The sequence below is a fragment of the Cherax quadricarinatus genome, chromosome 66, assembly GCF_038502225.1.
Source record: "Cherax quadricarinatus isolate ZL_2023a chromosome 66, ASM3850222v1, whole genome shotgun sequence".
NCBI classification, from domain to species: Eukaryota; Metazoa; Arthropoda; class Malacostraca; order Decapoda; family Parastacidae; genus Cherax; species Cherax quadricarinatus.
The window spans coordinates 19,976,538-20,002,678 of NC_091357.1; the positions used below are offsets into that span (position 1 = coordinate 19,976,538).

General features: G+C 45.5%; 1 protein-coding gene across 3 annotated transcripts in view; it reads left to right on the forward strand.

Moving 5' to 3' along the window:
• LOC128704055 (uncharacterized) overlaps window positions 1-26,141 on the forward strand; it is a 54,386-nt gene that overhangs the window by 24,572 nt on the left and 3,673 nt on the right. Inside the window, exons 2-3 of one of the 3 annotated variants that reach the window (XM_070099180.1) lie at window positions 10,093-10,143; window positions 12,646-13,433. In XM_070099180.1, the coding sequence (XP_069955281.1) occupies window positions 10,093-10,143; window positions 12,646-13,433 (839 nt within the window). Of the gene's footprint in view, window positions 1-10,092; window positions 10,144-10,956; window positions 11,008-12,645; window positions 13,434-26,141 lie in introns of those variants that run through there. The other 2 variants (XM_070099182.1, XM_070099181.1) reach the window with 2 other exon arrangements.

The window sequence follows — 26,141 nt, forward strand, 5'->3', positions numbered from 1 at the left end:
AGTAGCGTTCTGGAGTGTTTAGTAGCGTTCTGGAGTGTTTAGTAGCGTTCTGGAGTGTTTAGTAGCGTTCTGGAGTGTTTAGTAGCGTTCTGAAGTGTTTAGTAGCGTTCTGGAGTGTTTAGTAGCGTTCTGGAGTGTTTAGTAGCGTTCTGGAGCGTTTAGTAGCGTTCTGGAGTGTTTAGTAGCGTTCTGGAGTGTTTAGTAGCGTTCTGGAGCGTTTAGTAGCGTTCTGGAGTGTTTAGTAGCGTTCTGGAGCGTTTAGTAGCGTTCTGGAGTGTTTAGTAGCGTTCTGGAGTGTTTAGTAGCGTTCTGGAGCGTTTAGTAGCGTTCTGGAGTGTTTAGTAGCGTTCTGGAGCGTTTAGTAGCGTTCTGGAGCGTTTAGTAGCGTTCTGGAGTGTTTAGTAGCGTTCTGGAGTGTTTAGTAGCGTTCTGGAGTGTTTAGTAGCGTTCTGGAGCGTTTAGTAGCGTTCTGGAGTGTTTAGTAGCGTTCTGGAGTGTTTAGTAGCGTTCTGGAGTGTTTAGTAGCGTTCTGGAGTGTTTAGTAGCGTTCTGGAGTGTTTAGTAGCGTTCTGGAGTGTTTAGTAGCGTTCTGGAGTGTTTAGTAGCGTTCTGGAGTGTTTAGTAGCGTTCTGGAGTGTTTAGTAGCGTTCTGGAGTGTTTAGTAGCGTTCTGGAGAGTTTAGTAGCGTTCTGGAGTGTTTAGTAGCGTTCTGGAGTGTTTAGTAGCGTTCTGGAGAGTTTAGTAGCGTTCTGGAGCGTTTAGTAGCGTTCTGGAGTGTTTAGTAGCGTTCTGGAGTGTTTAGTAGCGTTCTGGAGTGTTTAGTAGCGTTCTGGAGTGTTTAGTAGCGTTCTGGAGTGTTTAGTAGCGTTCTGGAGTGTTTAGTAGCGTTCTGGAGCGTTTAGTAGCGTTCTGGAGCGTTTAGTAGCGTTCTGGAGTGTTTAGTAGCGTTCTGGAGTGTTTAGTAGCATTCTGGAGTGTTTAGTAGCGTTCTGGAGTGTTTAGTAGCGTTCTGGAGCGTTTAGTAGCGTTCTGGAGTGTTTAGTAGCGTTCTGGAGTGTTTAGTAGCATTCTGGAGTGTTTAGTAGCGTTCTGGAGTGTTTAGTAGCGTTCTGGAGCGTTTAGTAGCGTTCTGGAGCGTTTAGTAGCGTTCTGGAGCGTTTAGTAGCGTTCTGGAGTGTTTAGTAGCGTTCTGGAGTGTTTAGTAGCATTCTGGAGTGTTTAGTAGCGTTCTGGAGTGTTTAGTAGCGTTCTGGAGCGTTTAGTAGCGTTCTGGAGTGTTTAGTAGCATTCTGGAGTGTTTAGTAGCGTTCTGGAGCGTTTAGTAGCGTTCTGGAGTGTTTAGTAGCATTCTGGAGTGTTTAGTAGCGTTCTGGAGTGTTTAGTAGCATTCTGGAGTGTTTAGTAGCGTTCTGGAGTGTTTAGTAGCATTCTGGAGTGTTTAGTAGCGTTCTGGAGTGTTTAGTAGCGTTCTGGAGCGTTTAGTAGCGTTCTGGAGAGTTTAGTAGCGTTCTGGAGTGTTTAGTAGCGTTCTGGAGTGTTTAGTAGCGTTCTGGAGAGTTTAGTAGCGTTCTGGAGTGTTTAGTAGCGTTCTGGAGTGTTTAGTAGCATTCTGGAGTGTTTAGTAGCATTCTGGAGCGTTTAGTAGCGTTCTGGAGAGTTTAGTAGCGTTCTGGAGAGTTTAGTAGCGTTCTGGAGTGTTTAGTAGCGTTCTGGAGTGTTTAGTAGCATTCTGGAGCGTTTAGTAGCGTTCTGGAGAGTTTAGTAGCGTTCTGGAGAGTTTAGTAGCGTTCTGGAGTGTTTAGTAGCGTTCTGGAGTGTTTAGTAGCATTCTGGAGTGTTTAGTAGCGTTCTGGAGTGTTTAGTAGCATTCTGGAGTGTTTAGTAGCGTTCTGGAGTGTTTAGTAGCATTCTGGAGTGTTTAGTAGCGTTCTGGAGTGTTTAGTAGCATTCTGGAGTGTTTAGTAGCGTTCTGGAGTGTTTAGTAGCGTTCTGGAGCGTTTAGTAGCGTTCTGGAGCGTTTAGTAGCATTCTGGAGAGTTTAGTAGCGTTCTGGAGTGTTTAGTAGCATTCTGGAGTGTTTAGTAGCGTTCTGGAGTGTTTAGTAGCGTTCTGGAGCGTTTAGTAGCGTTCTGGAGAGTTTAGTAGCGTTCTGGAGTGTTTAGTAGCGTTCTGGAGTGTTTAGTAGCGTTCTGGAGAGTTTAGTAGCGTTCTGGAGTGTTTAGTAGCGTTCTGGAGTGTTTAGTAGCGTTCTGGAGTGTTTAGTAGCGTTCTGGAGAGTTTAGTAGCGTTCTGGAGTGTTTAGTACCGTTCTGGAGAGTTTAGTAGCGTTCTGGAGTGTTTAGTAGCGTTCTGGAGAGTTTAGTAGCGTTCTGGAGTGTTTAGTAGCGTTCTGGAGTGTTTAGTAGCGTTCTGGAGTGTTTAGTAGCGTTCTGGAGTGTTTAGTAGCGTTCTGGAGTGTTTAGTAGCGTTCTGGAGTGTTTAGTAGCGTTCTGAAGTGTTTAGTAGCGTTCTGGAGTGTTTTGTAGCGTTCTGGAGTGTTTAGTAGCGTCCTGGAGCGTTTAGTAGCGTTCTGGAGTGTTTAGTAGCGTTCTGGACCGTTTAGTAGCGTTCTGGAGAGTTTAGTAGCGTTCTGGAGTGTTTAGTAGCGTTCTGGAGTGTTTAGTAGCGTTCTGGAGTGTTTAGTAGCGTTCTGGAGTGTTTAGTAGCGTTCTGGAGTGTTTAGTAGCGTTCTGAAGTGTTTAGTAGCGTTCTGGAGTGTTTAGTAGCGTTCTGGAGTGTTTAGTAGCGTCCTGGAGCGTTTAGTAGCGTTCTGGAGTGTTTAGTAGCGTTCTGGAGTGTTTAGTAGCGTTCTGGACCGTTTAGTAGCGTTCTGGAGTGTTTAGTAGCGTTCTGGAGTGTTTAGTAGCGTTCTGAAGTGTTTAGTAGCGTTCTGGAGTGTTTAGTAGCGTTTTGGAGTGTTTAGTAGCGTTCTGGAGTGTTTAGTAGCGTTCTGAAGTGTTTAGTAGCGTTCTGGAGTGTTTAGTAGCGTTCTGGAGTGTTTAGTAGCGTTTTGGAGTGTTTAGTAGCGTTCTGGAGTGTTTAGTAGCGTTCTGGAGTGTTTAGTAGCGTTCTGGAGCGTTTAGTAGCGTTCTGGAGCGTTTAGTAGCGTTCTGGAGTGTTTAGTAGCGTTCTGGAGTGTTTAGTAGCGTTCTGGAGTGTTTAGTAGCGTTCTGGAGTGTTTAGTAGCGTTCTGAAGTGTTTAGTAGCGTTCTGGAGTGTTTAGTAGCGTTCTGGAGTGTTTAGTAGCGTTCTGGAGTGTTTAGTAGCGTTCTGGAGTGTTTAGTAGCGTTCTGGAGTGTTTAGTAGCGTTCTGGAGTGTTTAGTAGCGTTCTGGAGTGTTTAGTAGCGTTCTGGAGTGTTTAGTAGCGTTCTGAAGTGTTTAGTAGCGTTCTGGAGTGTTTAGTAGCGTTCTGGAGTGTTTAGTAGCGTTCTGGAGTGTTTAGTAGCGTTCTGGAGTGTTTAGTAGCGTTCTGGAGTGTTTAGTAGCGTTCTGGAGTGTTTAGTAGCGTTCTGAAGTGTTTAGTAGCGTTCTGGAGTGTTTAGTAGCGTTCTGGAGTGTTTAGTAGCGTTCTGGAGTGTTTAGTAGCGTTCTGGAGTGTTTAGTAGCGTTCTGGAGTGTTTAGTAGCGTTCTGGAGTGTTTAGTAGCGTTCTGGAGTGCTTAGTAGCGTTCTGGAGTGTTTAGTAGCGTCCTGGAGCGTTTAGTAGCGTTCTGGAGTGTTTAGTAGCGTTCTGGAGTGTTTAGTAGCGTTCTGGAGAGTTTAGTAGCGTTCTGGAGTGTTTAGTAGCGTTCTGGAGTGTTTAGTAGCGTTCTGGAGCATGAGAGCGTTCTGGAGCATTCAAGAGGTATTCTGGAGCGTTAAAAACATCCTGGAGTTTGACAGCGTTCTAGTGCACTTGGCTGCGTCACAATTAAGTTATCTTGATAACACAAAGTTCATTTTAGTGTTTGTATTGAGGGTCTACCATCCTGCACCATTACCACGTGGACCATACTGGACCATTACCACGTGGACCATACTGGACCATTACCACGTGGACCATCCTGAACCATTACCACGTGGACCATACTGGACCATTACCACGTGGACCATCCTGGACCATTACCACGTGGACCATCGTGGACCATTACCACGTGGACCATCCTGGACCATTACCACGTGGACCATACTGGACCATTACCACGTGGACAATCCTGGACCATTACCACGTGGACCATCCTGCACCATTACCACGTGGACCATACTGGACCATTACCACGTGGACCATCCTGGACCATTACCACGTGGACCATACTGGACCATTACCACGTGGACCATCCTGGACCATTACCACGTGGACCATACTGGACCATTACCACGTGGACCATACTGGACCATTACCACGTGGACCATCCTGCACCATTACCACGTGGACCATACTGGACCATTACCACGTGGACCATCCTGGACCATTACCACGTGGACCATACTGGACCATTACCACGTGGACCATCCTGGACCATTACCACGTGGACCATACTGGACCATTACCACGTGGACCATCCTGGACCATTACCACGTGGACCATCCTGCACCATTACCACGTGGACCATACTGGACCATTACCACGTGGACCATCCTGGACCATTACCACGTGGACCATACTGGACCATTACCACGTGGACCATCCTGGACCATTACCACGTGGACCATACTGGACCATTACCACGTGGACCATCCTGGACCATTACCACGTGGACCATCCTGCACCATTACCACGTGGACCATACTGGACCATTACCACGTGGACCATCCTGGACCATTACCACGTGGACCATACTGGACCATTACCACGTGGACCATCCTGGACCATTACCACGTGGACCATACTGGACCATTACCACGTGGACCATCCTGGACCATTACCACGTGGACCATCCTGGACCATTACCACGTGGACCATCCTGGAACATTACCACGTGGACCATCCTGGACCATTACCACGTGGACCATCCTGGAACATTACCACGTGGACCATCCTGGACCATTACCACGTGGACCATCCTGGACCATTACCACGTGGACCATCCTGGACCATTACCACGTGGACCATCCTGGACCATTACCACGTGGACCATCCTGGAACATTACCACGTGGACCATCCTGGACCATTACCACGTGGACCATCCTGGACCATTACCACGTGGACCATCCTGGACCATTAAGACGTGGACCATCCTGGACCATTACCACGTGGACCATCCTGGACCATTACCACGTGGACCATCCTGGACCATTACTACGTGGACCATCCTAGACCATTACTACGTGGACCATCCTGGACCATTACCACGTGGACCATCCTGGACCATTACCACGTGGACCATCCTGGACCATTAACACGTGGACCATCCTGGACCATTACCACGTGGATAATCCTGGACCATTACCACGTGGACCATCCTGGACCATTACCACGTGGACCATCCTGGACCATTACCACGTGGACCATCCTGGACCATTACCACGTGGACCATCCTGGACCATTACCACGTTGACCATCCTGGACCATTACCACGTGGACCATCCTGGACCATTACCACGTGGACCATCCTGGACCATTACCACGTGGACCATCCTGGACCATTACCACGTGGACCATCCTGGACCATTACCACGTGGACCATCCTGGACCATTACCACGTGGACCATACTGGACCATTACCACGTGGACCATCCTGGACCATTACCACGTGGACCATCCTGGACCATTACCACGTGGACCATCCTGGACCATTACCACGTGGACCATCCTGGACCATTACCACGTGGACCATCCTGGACCGTTACCACGTGGACCATCCTGGACCATTACCACGTGGACCATCCTGGACCATTACCACGTGGATAATCCTGGACCATTACCACGTGGACCATCCTGGACCATTACCACGTGGACCATCCTGGACCATTACCACGTGGACCATCCTGGACCATTACCACGTGAACCATCCTGGACCATTACCACGTGGACCACCCTGGACCATTACCACGTGGACCATTACCACGTGGACCATCCTGGACCATTACCACGTGGACCATCCTGGACCATTACCACGTGGACCATCCTGGACCATTACCACGTGGACCATCCTGGACCATTACCACGTGGACCATCCTGGACCATTACCACGTGGACCATCCTGGACCATTACCACGTTGACCATACTGGACCATTACCACGTGGACCATCCTGGACCATTACCACGTGGACCATCCTGGACCATTACCACGTGGACCATCCTGGACCATTACCACGTGGACCATCCTGGACCATTACCACGTGGACCATTCTGGACCATTACCACGTGGACCATCCTGGACCATTACCACGAGGACCATCCTGGACCATTACCACGTGGACCATCCTGGACCATTACCACGTGGACCATCCTGGACCATTACCACGTGGACCATCCTGGACCATTACCACGTGGACCATCCTGGACCATTACCACGTGGACCATCCTGGACCATTACCACGTGGACCATACTGGACCATTACCACGTGGACCATCCTGGACCATTACCACGTGGACCATCCTGGACCATTACCACGTGGACCATCCTGGACCATTACCACGTGGACCATCCTTTACCATTACCACGTTGACCATCCTGGACCATTACCACGTGGACTATACTGGACCATTACCACGTGGACCATCTTGGACTATTACCACGTGGACCATCCTGGACCATTACCATGTGGACCATACTGGACCATTACCATGTGGACCATTACCGCGTGGACCATACTGGACCATTACCACGTGGATCATCCTGGACCATTACCACGTGGACCATCCTGGACCATTACCACGTGGACCATCCTGGACCGTTACCACGTGGACCATCCTGGACCATTACCACGTGGACCATCCTGGACCATTACCACGTGGACCATCCTGGACCATTACCACGTGGACCATCCTGGACCATTACCACGTGGACCATCCTGGACCATTACCACGTGGACCATACTGGACCATCCTGGACCATTACCACGTGGACCATACTGGACCATCCTGGACCATTACCACGTGGACCATACTGGACCATTACCACGTGGACCATCCTGGATCATTACCACGTGGACCATACTGGACCATTACCACATGGACCATCCTGGACCATTACCACATGGACTATCCTGGACCATTACATGGACCATTACCACGTGTACCATCCTGGACCATTACCACGTGGACCATCCTGGACCATTACCACGTGGACCATACTGGACCATTACCACGTGGACCATCCTGGACCATTACCACGTGAACCATACTGGACTATTACCACGTGGACCATCCTGGACCATTACCACGTGGACCATCCTGGACCATTACCACGTGGACCATACTGGACCATTACCACGTGGACCATCCTGGACCATTACCACGTGGACTATACTGGACCATTACCACGTGGACTATATTGGACCATTACCACGTGGACCATACTGGACCATTACCACGTGGACCATTACCACGTGGACCATACTGGACCATTACCACGTGGACCATACTGGACCATTACCACGTGGACAATACTGGACCATTACCACGTGGACCATCCTGTACCATTACCACGTGGACCATACTGGACCATTACCACATGGACCATCCTGGACCATTACCACATGGACCATCCTGGACCATTACCACATGGACCATCCTGGACCTTTACCACATGGACCATTACGACGTGGACCATCCTGGACCATTACCACGTGGAACATCAGCAAATTAACTGTAGGAGACATGCCCATATATCCGTCCCAGCCGGGCTATCAAACCCTTGTGCTTTTGGCTATTAGTAGAACCCTATTCGAATGCTTTATGATGTCATTATATACACCAACAAATATGTTGGTGACGTCACATGTAACTGTTGACAGCTGTTGGTGACGTCACTTCCTCTCCATTATTTTCTCGTCTCGTTGTACTTTAATTCTAAATTACTGAGGGTGCGTCATTCTTGTAGGATTGCGTAGTCCTGTGGGTTAGAGCGTCATCTGTTTTCCCTCACCATGTGGCTGGCAAAAGCAGCATGAGTTCGAGTCCTTGGCTAGTCGCAGTGTTGTTATTGACCAATACCACTCGTTCATGGTATATATATATATATATATATATATATATATATATATATATATATATATATATATATATATATATATATATTGTAACCAAGCCATGGAAGATGAAAAACAACCACGGTGGGAGTTGATAGCTGTAGGAATTTCGTCTTGCACTCAACACATTATCAGAAGCTTGCAATGTTGCAGGAAAGAGATAAAATCCGAGGAAACACATTCAGAGTAAGCGTGAGGATTCGAACCCACAATACACACAACCCGCCTGGGCTAGGCATCACTAGGAACAGTGTTCAGTACTTCTCACTGTTCTCACATCACACTAATAACAACAGCAGAACATCTAGAACAAGCAGAACAATTATCACTGCCTCAGCAGAACAATGCGCACCTGTAAATTCCAAACTTGGCGGGCAGAATCTCAGGTGTGCGGATCTTTAATGGCTAAATTCCAAATTTGGCGGGAAGAATCACAGCTGTTAGGGAGAGGCGGTGTCCGAATGCGTGTGTGCGACCCTGCATGCCTGACTATATATGTGTCTTGATATATCATTGCCTCTATTTTCAGCCCTCGAGGACAGAACCTGCAGCCAAAACACTTCAGTAGAGCCTCCTCCCAGGCTTATGTAAAGTCCATTATTATTATTATTATTATTATTATTATTATTGGTGGTTGTAGCAGTAGTAGTAGTAGTATAATTATTAGTATATATATATATATATATATATATATATATATATATATATATATATATATATATATATATATATATATATATATATATATATATATATATATATATATATATATATATATAGGCCTTTCGTTTAACCGAAAACTTCATCAGGAGCTAAGAGGTGAGATAAATATGTTCAAATAGACAATATATTCTTTTTCAAGCATAGTCTTATCTTTTAACTCAACTACTTATGAAAATACGTATTTCCCATTTCGACCCTATTACCTGATCTCTTAGCTCCTGACGAGGGTTTCATTCGGGAAGCGAAAGGCCTCAAATCCTATTTCTATCCCCAGTGGTTTATATATATTGAAGAAATATCTGTCCGTGATCACCAACACAAATGTTATGTATTTGAAGCTGTGATGAAATATGAAGGAAATTCAAGATATGATGGCTGGGAGCTCACACTCCGAGGGTCCAGAGTTCGATCGCCGGTACGAGTGAAACGTTGGGTATATTTCCTTACACCTGTTTACCTAGTAGTAAGTAGGTATCTGGGTTTTAGTCACCTTACGCTTGCTGTCACTGTTCACCTAGCAGTAAGTAGGTACCTCGGAGCTACCCGACTGTTGTGGGTCGCATCCTGGGGTACATTGTCACCTAGGTCTGCACCGTGTACTGGTAGAAATAAAGATCATTATTACTATTATTTAAGGATAAATTAGGCACCAGGCACCTAAAGTCAGTACCTCACCAACCGGGCTGTAGTTCGTACGTTGGTTTACGTGTGGCCAGCAGTAACAGCCTGGTTGGTCAGGCCCTGATCCACCACCAAGCCTGGTCATGGACCGGGCTGCGGGGAAACTGACCCCCGAAAACACTCTCCAGGTATTCTCTAGGTAGACTCTAGGTATACTCTAGGTATACTCCAGGTATACTTCAGATATTATCCAGGTATACTCTAGGTATACTCCAGGTATACTTCAGATATTATCCAGGTATACTCTAGGTATACTCCAGGTATACTTCAGATATTATCCAGGTATACTCTAGGTATAGTCCAGGTATCCTCTAGGTAGACTTCACGTTTACTTCTGGTACACTCCAAGTATTCTCCAAGTAGATTCCAGGTATACTCTAGGTATGCTCCAGGTATTCTCCAGGTATACTCCAGGTGGTTGAGTGTGGGTCATACGTAGTGTGAGTGTTATCGTTAATGTTTCCTTATCCAGGCACAAGATGGCGCGGGGCGTTCATGAAGGAGGTCGCAGCTCCAGACTCAGGTGAGTAACACTGATCAGTGTCGTTCATGAAGGAGGTCGCAGCTCCAGACTCAGGTGAGTAACACTGATCAGTGTCGTTCATGAAGGAGGTCGCAGCTCCAGACTCAGGTGAGTAACACTGATCAGTGTCGTTCATGAAGGAGGTCGCAGCTCCAGACTCAGGTGAGTAACACTGATCAGTGTCGTTCATGAAGGAGGTCGCAGCTCCAGACTCAGGTGAGTAACACTGATCAGTGTCGTTCATGAAGGAGGTCGCAGCTCCAGACTCAGGTGAGTAACACTGATCAGTGTCGTTCATGAAGGAGGTTGCAGCTCCAGACTCAGGTGAGTAACACTGATCAGTGTCGTTCATGAAGGAGGTCGCAGCTCCAGACTCAGGTGAGTAACACTGATCAGTGTCGTTCATGAAGGAGGTCGCAGCTCCAGACTCAGGTGAGTAACACTGATCAGTGTCGTTCATGAAGGAGGTCGCAGCTCCAGACTCAGGTGAGTAACACTGATCAGTGTCGTTCATGAAGGAGGTCGCAACTCCAGACTCAGGTGAGTAACACTGATCAGTGTCGTTCATGAAGGAGGTCGCAGCTCCAGACTCAGGTGAGTAACACTGATCAGTGTCGTTCATGAAGGAGGTCGCAGCTCCAGACTCAGGTGAGTAACACTGATCAGTGTCGTTCATGAAGGAGGTCGCAGCTCCAGACTCAGGTGAGTAACACTGATCAGTGTCGTTCATGAAGGAGGTCGCAGCTCCAGACTCAGGTGAGTAACACTGATCAGAGTCGTTCATGAAGGAGGTCGCAGCTCCAGACTCAGGTGAGTAACACTGATCAGAGTCGTTCATGAAGGAGGTCGCAGCTCCAGACTCAGGTGAGTAACACTCAGTGATTCACTTCCGCTTCACCGCCTCTACATCAACAAATATAATTCTTATGTTTTCCCTACGAGTTACAGAACTTGATAAGCGCTACTTACTAAGTTCTGGAAAGTTTTAGGTGGACAAAGTTCCTTTGTTAAATAGCTTATAACGTAATGCACACCGTCCACTATGACACAATAGTTCTCAGATAGTCACAGGACTATGACTATCGTCTGTAAAAACTTGCATTTGTGGTCACAGAGGTGCCTGTGCTAACTTTCCTATGGTGTAGAAATATACCTAGTTGGATGAATCTTATTGTGGCTAGCTGGTCTAGTGGCTAGCGCGACGGGCTGGAGTTTTGAGACTCTATGACCGCGGGTTCAATCCCGGCCGGGGGTATGGTTTACTATGACTATTATATTTCACCTTCATCTGCTGAAGAGGACCTCGGGTGAGAACCTGACTGTAACCCTTCTATTACCCACCATATTTACATCTAATTCCACGATATTGGTTATAAATATGACCATAATTTTTAAAGGGGTGGACCGGTAAGCCAGCGGAAGGCCTCGGTCAGATGACCAAAAGCTCCAGGAAACTCTTGTCCTGTTTCCTGACGAACCTTACCTAACCTAACCTATTCCCACGTGGGACAGTATATTACATCTATTTTCGTGTTTACCAGGCTGTTGTTACCTCAAAATAACATCCTCTCACACCAAGGTTAGCATAATTTTCATTTATCTATTTTTTTCTAATCTACATAACCAAAAATATAAAAAAAATCGTGTTTCTGGAAGTAAGAGCGGAGGTGGACACACCCAAGATGCTGGTTGAACGCTATCCTCACTCATGTGTCTGGCTATTCTGTAATTCGTGGGAAAACGTACGTTTTTTTGGTATTCAAGTTGAAGACTTTATCTTAATTGGGATATTAAACCAGCTATGCCAAATTAACCATCTAATATTTCATGTTACGACGTGTTTGTACGTGTGTGTTAGATACCAGTTGTCAAAAGACACTTGTCGATAGACACTTAGCCTGATAAGTAACATATATTTTTTTGTATGTGAGAGTATTTGCTTGTGTATGTTATTTTCCCCCAGCAACTTAACACACCCGTCATATCATAGACTGTGTTAGCTACATCACTCTCAGGGCTCTTGTAAACTATGTCAGTTCCGTAAATAGTATATAAAATGCAGTGACAACGTGATTTACTGTCAGTGACACATTTAAAGTCATTTATTTGTTATCATGTTGACCAATACTGCGTAATCTGTAGACCAGAGATGGTATAAGCTGACTGCAATCTCCCTCTCCCATTACAATAATTAACAATAAGAATTAACAACGATAATAATAATAATAATAACAATAATACTTACGATAAGGAGGAACAATGCAGCAGGCCTACTGGCCCATGCTAGGCAGGTTCTTCTCAAACCCAAACCCGCTGTAATTGCCTGGTTGATCAGGCTCTGATCCACCATGAGGCCTGGCCACAGACCTGGTCGCGGGGGCGTTGATCCCCGAAATCCCTCTCTAGGTAAACACTGACAAAAACATTCACCCAACCCCTTATCAACGTTTTATCAATAATATAAGCATTTTATAAGTCTTACTGATGTGTCTTGCTTCGCAGCTGTGGACCAGCAACCCATGCAAGAACCGAAGCTAGAACCGAAGTGGAAGCCAAGGCTGGACTCCAGGTGGAAACCGAAGGTGGAAATGAAACCGGAGCCGAAGCCAGAAGAGAAGTTGAAACCGAGGGTGGAATCCAGGTGGAAACCGAAGGTGGAAATGAAGCCGGAGCCGAAGCCAGAAGAAAAGTTGAAACCAAGACTGGAATCCAGGTGGAAACCGAAGGTGGAAACGAAGCCAGAACTGAAAGCAGAGACGAAGCCGGAACTGAAACCAGAGGCAAAGTTGGAACTGAAACCAGAATCGAAGCCAGAAGAGTTGAAACCAAAACTGGAATCCAGGTGGAAACCAAAGGTGGAATCAAAACCAGAACCAAAACCAGAACAGAAGCCGGAGCCGCGATGGAAACCAAGGCCAGACCTGAAGTCAGAACCAGAACCGGAACTAACCCCAAAACCAAAGTGGAAATCAAAACCGGAGCCAAAATCGGAACCGAAACCAGAACCGATGCCGGAGCCGGAGCCGGAACCGGAGACTACAGCCGAAGATGACGCTAGCAGCGACCTCCTGTGTCCGTTATGCTCGGAGTTATACGACGACGAGCAGCGGGAACCCGTCCTCCTCCCGCGGTGTGGACACACCTTCTGCAGGCCCTGTCTCTCCAAGGACGTGAAGAAGGGCCACTTCCCGTGCCCCACCTGCAGGAAGCGTCACCTCAAGCCCACTGTCGACCAGCTCCCTGTGCAAGCTGACCTCCTGGCCAGAGCAGAGGCCTTCAGGGAGTCCAAGGTTAGCAATTACACTGCTTGATGGCTTGCAAAGACCTTGGATGTAAGTTTATTTAGGCATAGGTACACATAAGCACAATTATCATACAGTGTAAATTACCTAGGATAACCCAGAAAAAAAAGGCAAAGATAATTATTTCCACTGGGGTCCTGTTTTGGCCGGATTCATTTCCGTTGAGAATTAAATCTGAACTCACCGTTTTCCAACATATAAAAAATGGTTATAACTTTGACCATAATTTTTAAAGGGGTGGACCGGTAAGCCAGCGGAAGGCCTCGGTCAGATGACCAAAAGTTTCAACAGCGGGTCATTATCTAAGACCCGCGTCAGTAAACATGTATCCTGTTTCCTGACGAACCTTACCTAACCTAACCGATCTCCACGCCTAGTGAAGATTGGTTTATTGTTTGAAATGCTATATATATTTCGTTAGTTAGTTTAATATGTTTATTATGCACCCCATACCCATCCTGTGGGCGGTAGTCAAAAGATTACAGAGGTACATAATTGGTCCAGGGACTGGGCCTCAAAGTTTTGATGGCTGAGCAAGTTACAGAGGTAATGAATTCACAATTTACAAAGGTAATGAACTCACAATTTACAAAGGTAATGAACTCCAGGTAGGTCTAGTCACAATCATGACAAGTTACAAAGGTATTTACAGATTACAGAGGTACACAATGGGTCCAGGGACCGGGCTCCAAAGTTTTGATGGCTGAACTAGGTACCTGGAGTTTACCTGGAGAGAGTTTCGGGGGTCAACGCCCCCGCGGCCCGGTCTGTGACCAGGCCTCCTGGTGGATCAGCGCCTGATCAACCAGGCTGTTGCTGCTGGCTGCACGCAAACCAACGTACGAGCCACAGCCCGGCTGATCAGGAACTGACTTTAGGTGCTTGTCCAGTGCCAGCTTGAAGACTGCCAGGGGTCTGTTGGTAATCCCCCTTATGTGTGCTGGGAGGCAGTTGAACAGTCTCGGTCCCCTGACACTTATTGTATGGTCTCTTAACGTGCTAGTGACACCCCTGCTTTTCATTGGGGGGATGGTGCATCGTCTGCCAAGTCTTTTGCTTTCGTAGTGAGTGATTTTCGTGTGCAAGTTCGGTACTAGTCCCTCTAGGATTTTCCAGGTGTATATAATCATGTATCTCTCCCTCCTGCGTTCCAGGGAATACAGGTTTAGGAACCTCAAGCGCTCCCAGTAATTGAGGTGTTTTATCTCCGTTATGCGCGCCGTGAAAGTTCTCTGTACATTTTCTAGGTCGGCAATTTCACCTGCCTTGAAAGGTGCTGTTAGAGTGCAGCAATATTCCAGCCTAGATAGAACAAGTGACCTGAAGAGTGTCATCATGGGCTTGGCCTCCCTAGTTTTGAAGGTTCTCATTATCCATCCTGTCATTTTTCTAGCAGATGCGATTGATACAATGTTATGGTCCTTGAAGGTGAGATCCTCCGACATAATCACTCCCAGGTCTTTGACGTTGGTGTTTCGCTCTATTTTGTGGCCAGAATTTGTTTTGTACTCTGATGAAGATTTAATTTCCTCATGTTTACCATATCTGAGTAATTGAAATTTCTCATCGTTGAACTTCATATTGTTTTCTGCAGCCCACTGAAAGATTTGGTTGATGTCCGCCTGGAGCCTTGCAGTGTCTGCAATGGAAGACACTGTCATGCAGATTCGGGTGTCATCTGCAAAGGAAGACACGGTGCTGTGGCTGACATCCTTGTCTATGTCGGATATGAGGATGAGGAACAAGATGGGAGCTAGTACTGTGCCTTGTGGAACAGAGCTTTTCACCGTAGCTGCCTCGGACTTTACTCTGTTGACGACTACTCTCTGTGTTCTGTTAGTGAGGAAATTATAGATCCATCGACCAACTTTTCCTGTTATTCCTTTAGCGCGCATTTTGTGCGCTATTACGCCATGGTCACACTTGTCGAAGGCTTTTGCAAAGTCTGTATATATTACATCTGCATTCTTTTTGTCTTCTAGTGCATTTAGGACCTTGTCGTAGTGATCCAGTAGTTGAGACAGACAGGAGCGACCTGTTCTAAACCCATGTTGCCCTGGGTTGTGTAACTGATGGGTTTCTAGATGGGTGGTGATCTTGCTTCTTAGGACCCTTTCAAAGATTTTTATGATATGGGATGTTAGTGCTATTGGTCTGTAGTTCTTTGCTGTTGCAAGTTACAAAGGTAATGAACTCACAAGTTACAAAGGTAATGAATACTGTAAGAATGGTTACTTACGTTTATACATGGCTACAATCATGAACAAATTTTAGAGTAATGAGCAATTCACACTTCCACACCCGGTCACAACTGTAGTGAGTTATTGGTGCAAATATTGATTGTTGAGTCACACACACACACACATACACACAGTCATAGTCAGTCATAGAGTAGTCAGGCCATGGAATAGCCTAGAAAGTGATGTGGTGGAGGCAGGAACCATACATAGTTTTAAGGCGAGGTATGATAGAGCTCATGGGGCAGGGAGAGAGAGGACCTAGTAGCAATCAGCGAAGAGGCGGGGCCAGGAGCTGTGACTCGACCCCTGCAACCACAAATAGGTGAGTACAAATAGGTGAGTACACCCACACACACACACACACACATAAACACACACACACACACACACACACATAAACACACACACACACACACACACACACATACACAAACTCATGCACACACACACACACACTCATACACACACACACACACACTCATACACATACACACGCACACACAAACACACACACAAACACACATTCACACACACACACAGGAGCTTGGACTCGACCCCTGCAATCTCAACTAGGTGAGTGCACACACATACACACACACACACAAACACACACACAAACACACACACACACACACACACACACACACACACACAAACACACACGTGCTCATACACAACAGGCCTAGTGTCTAATGGACATGTGCCTAGGACAAAATGGTAACTAACATACACACACACACACACACACACACACACACACACACACACACACACACACACACATACACATACACATACACACACACACACACACACACACACACACACACACACACACACACACACACACACACACACAGGAAAAGAGACAAGGAGGGAACCAACAGAGGTCAGTCAGAGCAGAACAGAACAGCAAGGGCAAGCACACACACAACTACTCTCAGAACCATACAACCTATCACACCATCCCAACACACACTACAATCCATACCCACAGCCTCCACCCAACACCGAGCTATAGAATCCCACAGTATGCCACCAGGTCTCCCACCCTCACAGGCCCCCCAAACCACAGTGTTGGAAAGGAAACTGAAGGTATGGTACACAAACGCTGATGGAATAACAAATAAGTGGGAGGAGTGGCATGAAAGAGTCAAAGAAGCATCACCGGACATTATAGCTCTCACAGAAACCAAGCTTACAGGTATGATAACAGATGCCATCTTTCCAATGGGATACCAAATCCTGAGGAAAGACAGAGGGAACAGGGGGGGTGGAGGAGTGGCGTTGCTGATCAAAAATCGCTGGAATTTTGATGAGCTGGAGAGAGGAGACAGCGGAGAAGAAAGTGATTACATAGTGGGAACACTTCACTCTGGAGGTCCCAAGGTGGTAATAGCAGTGATGTATAACCCACCACAGAACAGCAGGAGGCCAAGGCAAGAGTACGACGAGAGCAATAGAGCGATGGTTGACACACTGGCTAGAGTGGCCAGAAGAGCTCATGCATGCAGGGCAAAGCTCCTGATCATGGGTGACTTTAACCACAAGGAGATCGATTGGGAGAACTTGGACCCACATGGGGGCCAAGATACATGGAGGGCTAAGATGATGGAGGTGGTACTGGAAAACTTCATGTGCCAACACATAAGGGACACTACAAGAGAGAGAGGAGAGGATGAACCAGCAAGGCTGGACTTAGTATTCACCTTGAGTAGTGCAGATATCGAGGACATCACATATGAAAGACCCCTTGGGGCCAGTGACCATGTGGTTTTAAGCTTCGAATACACAGTAGAGCTACAAATGGAGGGAGAAGCAGGAAGGCCAGGACGAATGAAGCCAAACTACAAGACAGGGGACTACACAGGAATGAGGAACTACCTGAACGGGGTTCAGTGGGACAGAGAACTGGCAGGGAAGCCAGTTAATGAGATGATGGAATATGTAGCAACAAAATGCAAGGAGGCTGAGGAGAGGTTTGTACCCAAGGGTAACAGGATTAATGAAAAAGCCAGGATGAGCCCATGGTTTACCCAAAGGTGCAGGGAGGCAAAAACCAAGTGTGCTAGGGAATGGAAGAAATATAGAAGGCAAAGGACCCAGGAGAATAAGGAGAACAGTCGTAGAGCCAGAAACGAATATGCACAGATAAGAAGGGAGGCCCAAAGACAATATGAAAATGACATAGCAGCGAAAGCCAAATCTGACCCGAAACTGTTGTACAGCCACATCAGGAGGAAAACAACAGTCAAGGACCAGGTAATCAGGCTAAGGAAGGAAGGAGGAGAGACAACAAGAAATGACCATGAAGTATGTGAAGAACTCAACAAGAGATTCAAAGAAGTGTTCACAGAGGAGACAGAAGGGACTCCAGAAAGACGGAGAGGTGGGGCACACCACCAAGTGCTGGACACAGTGCACACAACCGAGGAAGAAGTGAAGAGGCTTCTGAGTGAGCTAGATACCTCAAAGGCAATGGGGCCAGATAACATCTCCCCATGGGTATTGAGAGAGGGAGCAGAGGCGCTATGTGTACCCCTAACAACAATATTCAATACATCTATCGAAACAGGGAGATTGCCTGAGGCATGGAAGACAGCAAATGTAGTCCCAATCTTTAAAAAAGGAGACAGACATGAAGCATTGAACTACAGACCAGTGTCACTGACATGTATAGTATGCAAAATCATGGAGAAGATTATCAGGAGAAGAGTGGTGGAACACCTAGAAAGGAATGATCTCATCAACAGCAGCCAACATGGTTTCAGGGATGGGAAATCCTGTGTCACAAACCTACTGGAGTTCTATGACATGGTGACAGCAGTAAGACAAGAGAGAGAGGGGTGGGTGGATTGCATTTTCTTGGACTGCAAGAAGGCGTTTGACACAGTTCCACACAAGAGATTGGTGCAAAAACTGGAGGACCAAGCAGGGATAACAGGGAAGGCACTACAATGGATCAGGGAATACTTGTCAGGAAGACAGCAGCGAGTCATGGTACGTGGCGAGGTGTCAGAGTGGGCACCTGTGACCAGCGGGGTCCCGCAGGGGTCAGTCCTAGGACCAGTGCTGTTTCTGGTATTTGTGAACGACATGACGGAAGGAATAGACTCTGAGGTGTCCCTGTTTGCAGATGACGTGAAGTTGATGAGAAGAATTCACTCGATCGAAGACCAGGCAGAACTACAAAGGGATCTAGACAGGCTGCAGACCTGGTCCAGCAATTGGCTCCTGGAGTTCAATCCCACCAAGTGCAAAGTCATGAAGATTGGGGAAGGGCAAAGAAGGCCGCAGACGGAGTACAGTCTAGGGGGTCAGAGACTACAAACCTCACTCAAGGAAAAAGATCTTGGGGTGAGTATAACACCAGGCACATCTCCTGAAGTGCACATCAACCAAATAACTGCTGCAGCATATGGGCGCCTAGCAAACCTCAGAACAGCATTCCGACATCTTAATAAGGAATCATTCAGGACCCTGTACACCGTGTATGTTAGGCCCATATTGGAGTATGCGGCACCAGTTTGGAACCCACACCTAGCCAAGCACGTGAAGAAACTAGAGAAAGTGCAAAGGTTTGCAACAAGACTAGTCCCAGAGCTAAGAGGTATGTCCTACGAGGAGAGGTTAAGGGAAATCAACCTGACGACACTGGAGGACAGGAGAGATAGGGGGGACATGATAACGACATACAAAATACTGAGAGGAATTGACAAGGTGGACAAAGACAGGATGTTCCAGAGATTGGACACAGTAACAAGGGGACACAGTTGGAAGCTGAAGACACAGATGAATCACAGGGATGTTAGGAAGTATTTCTTCAGCCACAGAGTAGTCAGTAAGTGGAATAGTTTGGGAAGCGATGTAGTGGAGGCAGGATCCATACATAGCTTTAAGCAGAGGTATGATAAAGCTCACGGCTCAGGGAGAGTGACCTAGTAGCGATCAGTGAAGAGGCGGGGCCAGGAGCTCTGACTCGACCCCCGCAACCTCAACTAGGTGAGTACAACTAGGTGAGTACACACACGTGCTCATATACAACAGGCCTAGTGTCTAATCGACATGTGCCTAGGACAAAATGGTAACTAACACACACACACGTGCTCATATACAACAGGCCTAGTGTCTAATCGACATGTGCCTAGGACAAAATGGTAACTAACACACACACACGTGCTCATATACAACAGGCCTAGTGTCTAATCGACATGTGCCTAGGACAAAATGGTAACTAACACACACACACACACACGTGCTCATATACAACAGGCCTAGTGTCTAATCGACATGTGCCTAGGACAAAATGGTAACTAACATACACACACACACACACACACACACACACACACACACACACACACACACACACATACACACACACACACACAGACACACAGACACAGACACACACACACACACACACACACACACACACACCTACACACCTACACACATACAACAGGCCTAGTGTCTAATCGACATGTGCCTAGGACAAAATGGTAACTAACTAACATGCACATATGTGGTAATGCTTTATTTACAGCTAGCAAAGTCAGGGTATTTCTCCAGAATGGTCTGTAATATACCACTGTGGATAAAATACTTAGCCATTTCTTGAACACTTCTGAGTGAGTTGTTTCTAAATTCATTAATTTTATCGCACTCCAGTACATAATGACGCAGGGTGTGACAATAGTCCATCTGGCAAAGTTTACATTTCGTTTGGTCTACATCTGGTGGTGGTGATTTAACCTGCCAAAGATACTTGTAACCCAGCCGGAGCCGGGCAGTAGTGACATCCAAGAGTCTGCTTATTTTGTTGGATGCACCATAGACATGTGGCTCCTCCTGCATGATAGAATGATGATAGATGGACTCACTGGTGTCAATCTCCCTGAGCCTTAAGTCCATAAAATTCAGTTGAAGTTCTTTTCGTATTATTGTTCTCAAACTACTACCTGACATGCCAAGATTGTAATCTACTCCCTCTTTGAAAGCATACAGCTTAGCCAATTTATCAGTTCTATCATGCATCTGAAGACCAATGTGAGATGGAATCCACAGCATGTGCACTCTGACTCCACTGTCCACAATCCTACCATACCTGTGTCTGGCTTCTGACACAAGCATGCCACAATTTATGCTTAATGAGTTGAGAGCATTTATGGATGAGAGAGAATCAGTTACAATTAAACTGTCAATCTTTGATACATAGATGCATTTCAGTGCAAGGAGTATGGCAAACAGTTCTGTCTGAAGGGTAGAGGCCCAATTATTGATGCGTGCTCCAATTTCTTTAAGAGGGCCATCACTCTGTACGACAACAGCAGCACTACCAGCTGCACCAGTGGATTGGTGAACAGAACCATCAGCGTAAATAATTTGCGAGAGTGTGTGCTGTGTGACTAAGTTATCAATACAGCTTAAGGCCTCATGTTTGGCTTCAAGGCGAAGTTTTGGTCGTGATTTAAGAAGTAGTTTGGGGAGAAATGGAGGAATGGTAGTTTGGAATAGGGTAATATTCCATGGAGCGGAGAAGTGCCGCTGTTGCCTTACTTGACATAGATCATGTATCTGATTCATGCGGAGGTCGGTTCCAGTTTTTTCGATCCATCTAGAGGAGTGTTCACCAGTGCTTAGGAAAGTTTGGAGGGCTTCTGTGCAGGGGTTTGAATGAGCTTGCCTGAGCATATTAACCCCAATTAGGATATTTCTTTCAGTAACACGATCTCTGATGCTTGGAATATCAAGTTCTTTTTGCATATTTAAAATTTTGGCAGTACGAGGGCATCCTAAAATGATCCTCATTGCTTCGTTCTGCAGTTTTTCCAGCCCTCCAAGCTTCCAGTCAGACACAAGAGCAAGTAGTGGCGCAGCATAATCAACCAATGATCTAATATAAGCAAGATACATCATTTTCACAATTTTAACATTAGCACCATACCTGGGGTGAAGCCCTGCCACAACTCTAAGTGCTCTTAGTCTTTCTTTGTATTGGCGACAAAGTCTTGTTACAACAGGTCCAAGTAGTGGAACCTCAAAGCCTAGATACCTGTATCTGCTTACATATTCTAGAAGAGACCCATCATGCAATTGGATCTGACGAACTGTGCCTCTCTGTCGAGGAGGACGCCTATTGAGTATCCTTGTTTTATCAGTAGAGATTATCAACCCCAGGTCCTGACACGAGGCTAGTACATGATTAAGAATGTTTTGGGTGTTGGAGAATCCGGTGGTGTGAATCATTATGTCATCAGCAAAACTAATCACATAATGATGGGGCTGACTAGGCATAGCATTAAGTAATGCATTATTTAGAATATTGAACAGTGTGGGACTGAGCACACCTCCCTGAGGGGTTCCTAATTCAAAGTCTTTAGTTACACTTCTATGTCCCTGGAACAACACAGACGATTTTCTGTTGGACAGGTAACCTTTAATCCAGCGGAGAAGCCATCCTCCAACATCCATTCTGGCAAGTTCACTAATGATTACATGTCGGTTGGCTACATCGAAAGCGGATTTAAGGTCAAGGAAGGTAGTGTATGAGCTGTCAGTGTGCAGGGTGAGAAAGGTGGCTATGCAATGATGCACGCTCCTTCCATGCATGAAACCATGTAACCGGGGAGACAAAAATTGTTTGATTCTGTACATGAGACGATTAAGAATCATTCTCTCAAATGTTTTACACAAGCAGCTAGTAAGAGATATTGGGCGAAATGCATTTTGTTGATTGGGCTTAGGAATTGGAATGATGAGGCTGTTGGTCTAAGATTGAGGGAGCTCCCCAGTTACATAGCTCATGTTATATAATTCAAGTAATGGATTACCTGGTACTCGACACAGCAATCTGAGTATGTTGTAAGTAATACCATCCTCACCAGGCGACGTGGAGTTGCCCTTAGTTAGTGCTGCATCAAGTTCATAATTAGTGAAAGGAATGTTGCAGTCATCTGCCTTGCCGAGCATAAAGCAAACAAGTCTCTCCCTTGCATCATATTTGTCATTTAATTTTGCCTGTGTGGTACTGGGAAGATTGTCATAGCTAGATGTAGCAGCCCAAGCACTGACTAACTCATTCGCCCTATGCAAGGGATGAGGTTGCGCGATCAGCCCAGTTCTGTTACCCTTAATTCTATTTATGTCCCTCCATGCCCGGCTAAGTGGGGTGTGAGCATTAAGACCGTTGACAAATTTTTCCCAGTCTGTTTGCCGCAGCTCTGTCATACGCTCTCTGGCAGCAGCAAGGGCAGTTTGGAAGAGCCTCAGCATTCCAGGGGTACGATGTTTTCTATAGGCTAGGCCTAGTCTGCGAGCAGTACGTTTCAGTGTACGAAGTTTAGAATCATTGTAATAAGTATGGTTTTTGAAGGAGGTATGATTATTATGGAAGTTTGTTGGGTTTAGAGTACCAAGAGGTTGCAGTGGCGGCTCTAAGTAGTTCTGAATACTGCTCACAAGATCATTGTTAAAGGTCTCTACAGAGGAACACTCATAGGAATTATACCAGTCAGTCACATGTGCAACAAAGTCATCATGCTGATCAGTGGGAACATTAAAACGTTTCCGTTTGAATATCCCACCAGGAAGGATAGTATTACCAATATCTAGTGAGGTTAGCCTAGGGAAATGATCAGACGCTATATCTGTTACAATGGAAGAAGTAATGTTGAAGCCCAGGCACAGATCAAGGACGCCTCCATAGATATGTGTGGGTTCAAGGTCACCTACAATTTGCACATTATCATGACTGTTTAAGAGTGACAACAGTTGATTGCCATTACGATTACCAAACTGTGAGTTTCCAATGCTTTTGTGTCTTGCATTGTAATCGCCAATAATAAGAGTAGGCTCAGACTGAGCACAAGTTGGGAGCTCCAAGTAATTAAACTTATCAGCAGGAGCGTACAAGTTAAATATGTTGAGAGCAGAGTTCCCTATATAAATCCTAACACCGTGATACTGTAGCCCCTCTGTTTTCTTATGTGCAAGAAGTTGATGGGGAAGTGATTTTTTAATATATAGAACACAAGAGTTAGTAGATTTGAGGTTATATGCAACAAATGATGGTAATTTAGGGGGTTGGGATTTTTCAGGGACTCTGCACTCTTGTAGACACACAACTTCAATGGGTTCGGTGGTTACTTTATGATGAAGGTCAGGAAGTCTTTTTCTAAGTGATGCAATATTCCAGCTTAATATAGAAAGTTTATACGAGTTTTGATCCATTATAGTAGTCCTGGGATCATCTTGAGTTTCTCAGCATAATGAAAAAATTGTTCATATAAATAGCAGACCTTATCAATGTCAACAGTGCTACCATTGTCCATGAGTTTTGTAAGAGCACCTCCAGTTGTACGGCCTCGTGGGAGTCTTCGTAAACCCAGAGCACGACGCTGTTTATGTGTGAATGTATGATAGGTGACACCACCACTCACATTCCCTCCTCCACTAACATTAAACGCAACACTACAGCTGTCATCACCAACGCCACTACCAACATTGTGTTCATTACATTTGTCAACAGTATTGTATTCAACATTAATGTCTATGTGACTAACCTCATCACACTCTGCACCACCACTTATATTACGCTCATCACTATTACTAACATTATAGACACCACCGCTCTCATCACACTCTTCACCACCACTTATATTACGGTCATCACTATTACTAACATCATAGACACCATTGCCTTTATTGTGATGCTCACTATAGTTATCAACACAAGTATTATATTCGTCATTACTGTAATTAAGAACACCACCACCACCTTGTTCAGCAGCCTTACACTTGCTTTCACAAATTGTGACAAAAAAAAAATCATTTCGTTATTGTTAGGCTTCAAGTCTGTCAACTAGACGAGGGTTATTAAGACTGCATGTCACTTGTACACCACTAGACAAGGTTGCTTCAGTCCCCAAAATAGGTATTAAATTGAACTCTCAACGTAAACACATTAGTGCAGACCTAACAAGAGAATTAGTCCAAATTCTAGAGACCAAAAAGACTACTTTAATAGGCCAAAGGCATTATTAGCGACTTCAGAAATCAAAGGTATGACGATAAGCTTGAAAGAACAACTTCAGATAACAATTAATCACATTTTGCGTAGTTTTACTGGGATATTCACTTGAAAAGTGATCCACAGATGCCTGTGAATACAGGTGTGAGAATTTGCGAGTGAATTTCACAGGTACAATCCTGAATTAACATTTCACACACAACTGGGGAGAACTGTGGCACATGTACAACAGACAACACTTACTGATACTAGGTGTACCTCAGGAGACAGATGGAACTCCAGCAACATCACTCTCTCTCCTTCCATGTCCACCTTCTCTGCTCCCAAGCTCACACATCTGGACCTTAAATTATATGAACATATAATTCTTGCGATTATTAAACATATATTTCCAGCCAGAAACACTGGCTGTATTAATTTGGTTGTGGACTGCACATATTACTGAAAAATTACTTGAGTAACAACTCTTAGTAATTTGGTCCACGGTTTAAACTGATTACTCACCATTTTTATATAACTCCACATAATTTACACATAAAATTGAGTGTACATAAGCGCCTCCCTGGCAGGTATGTATGCTAAACATTGGCTAATAACATAATTGGTGGGTTGATACCGTATATAAGAAGGCGAAATCAAGCTACTGTATTATTATTATAATCAAGGGGGAAGCGCTAAACCCGGAGGATTATACAGCGCCTGGGGGGATGTGGAAGGCATTCAGGCTTAATTTGGGGAACTGGAGCACAGATCCAATTCCCTAAATCAAGAGCCCCTCACCAACATCAAGGAACCTTCCTTGAGGGGACAAGCTACTGTAGGTACACTCGATGGTCATGTTCACTCACCGCGTCCAGTCCAGAAATTACCTTCACTATCAGCCTTATTATAACCCGGTTACTATGTATCTGAATTGCTCCAGATACTTATTATATTCACTCATTCATGGTTCCTCAATTATTGCCGATACACTCTTCATCTGCTTCGATTATTACCCACGATCAGATTCTGCAACACTCCCATCATTTACTTATTCCTTCCCCATTTTTCGTTGCTCTTCTCCCAACGTTTTGTTTACCAGTACATCTTTTCAATCAATTTAATAACACTTCCAAATGTGTACTAGATTTTCATTATTGAAATATTAATTTCCTCTAAATTACAATAATTTTCACTTATTCAACTCCTTACAGAATATAAGGACATAATACAGAATATTAATTCTCACGTCACAGAACATCTTTTAAAAGTCACTGAGGCCACACATCTACACAGTTTCGGATAAACATTATTATCACCATTAATTCTTTCACACGTTACAAGAAAATTATAAAAAAAATAACTAGGTTGAATTCAAATTCAGAGAATACAAGTATTAAAACACTGAATAAACCGCGTGTTTTAGTGAAATATCATTGTGTACCC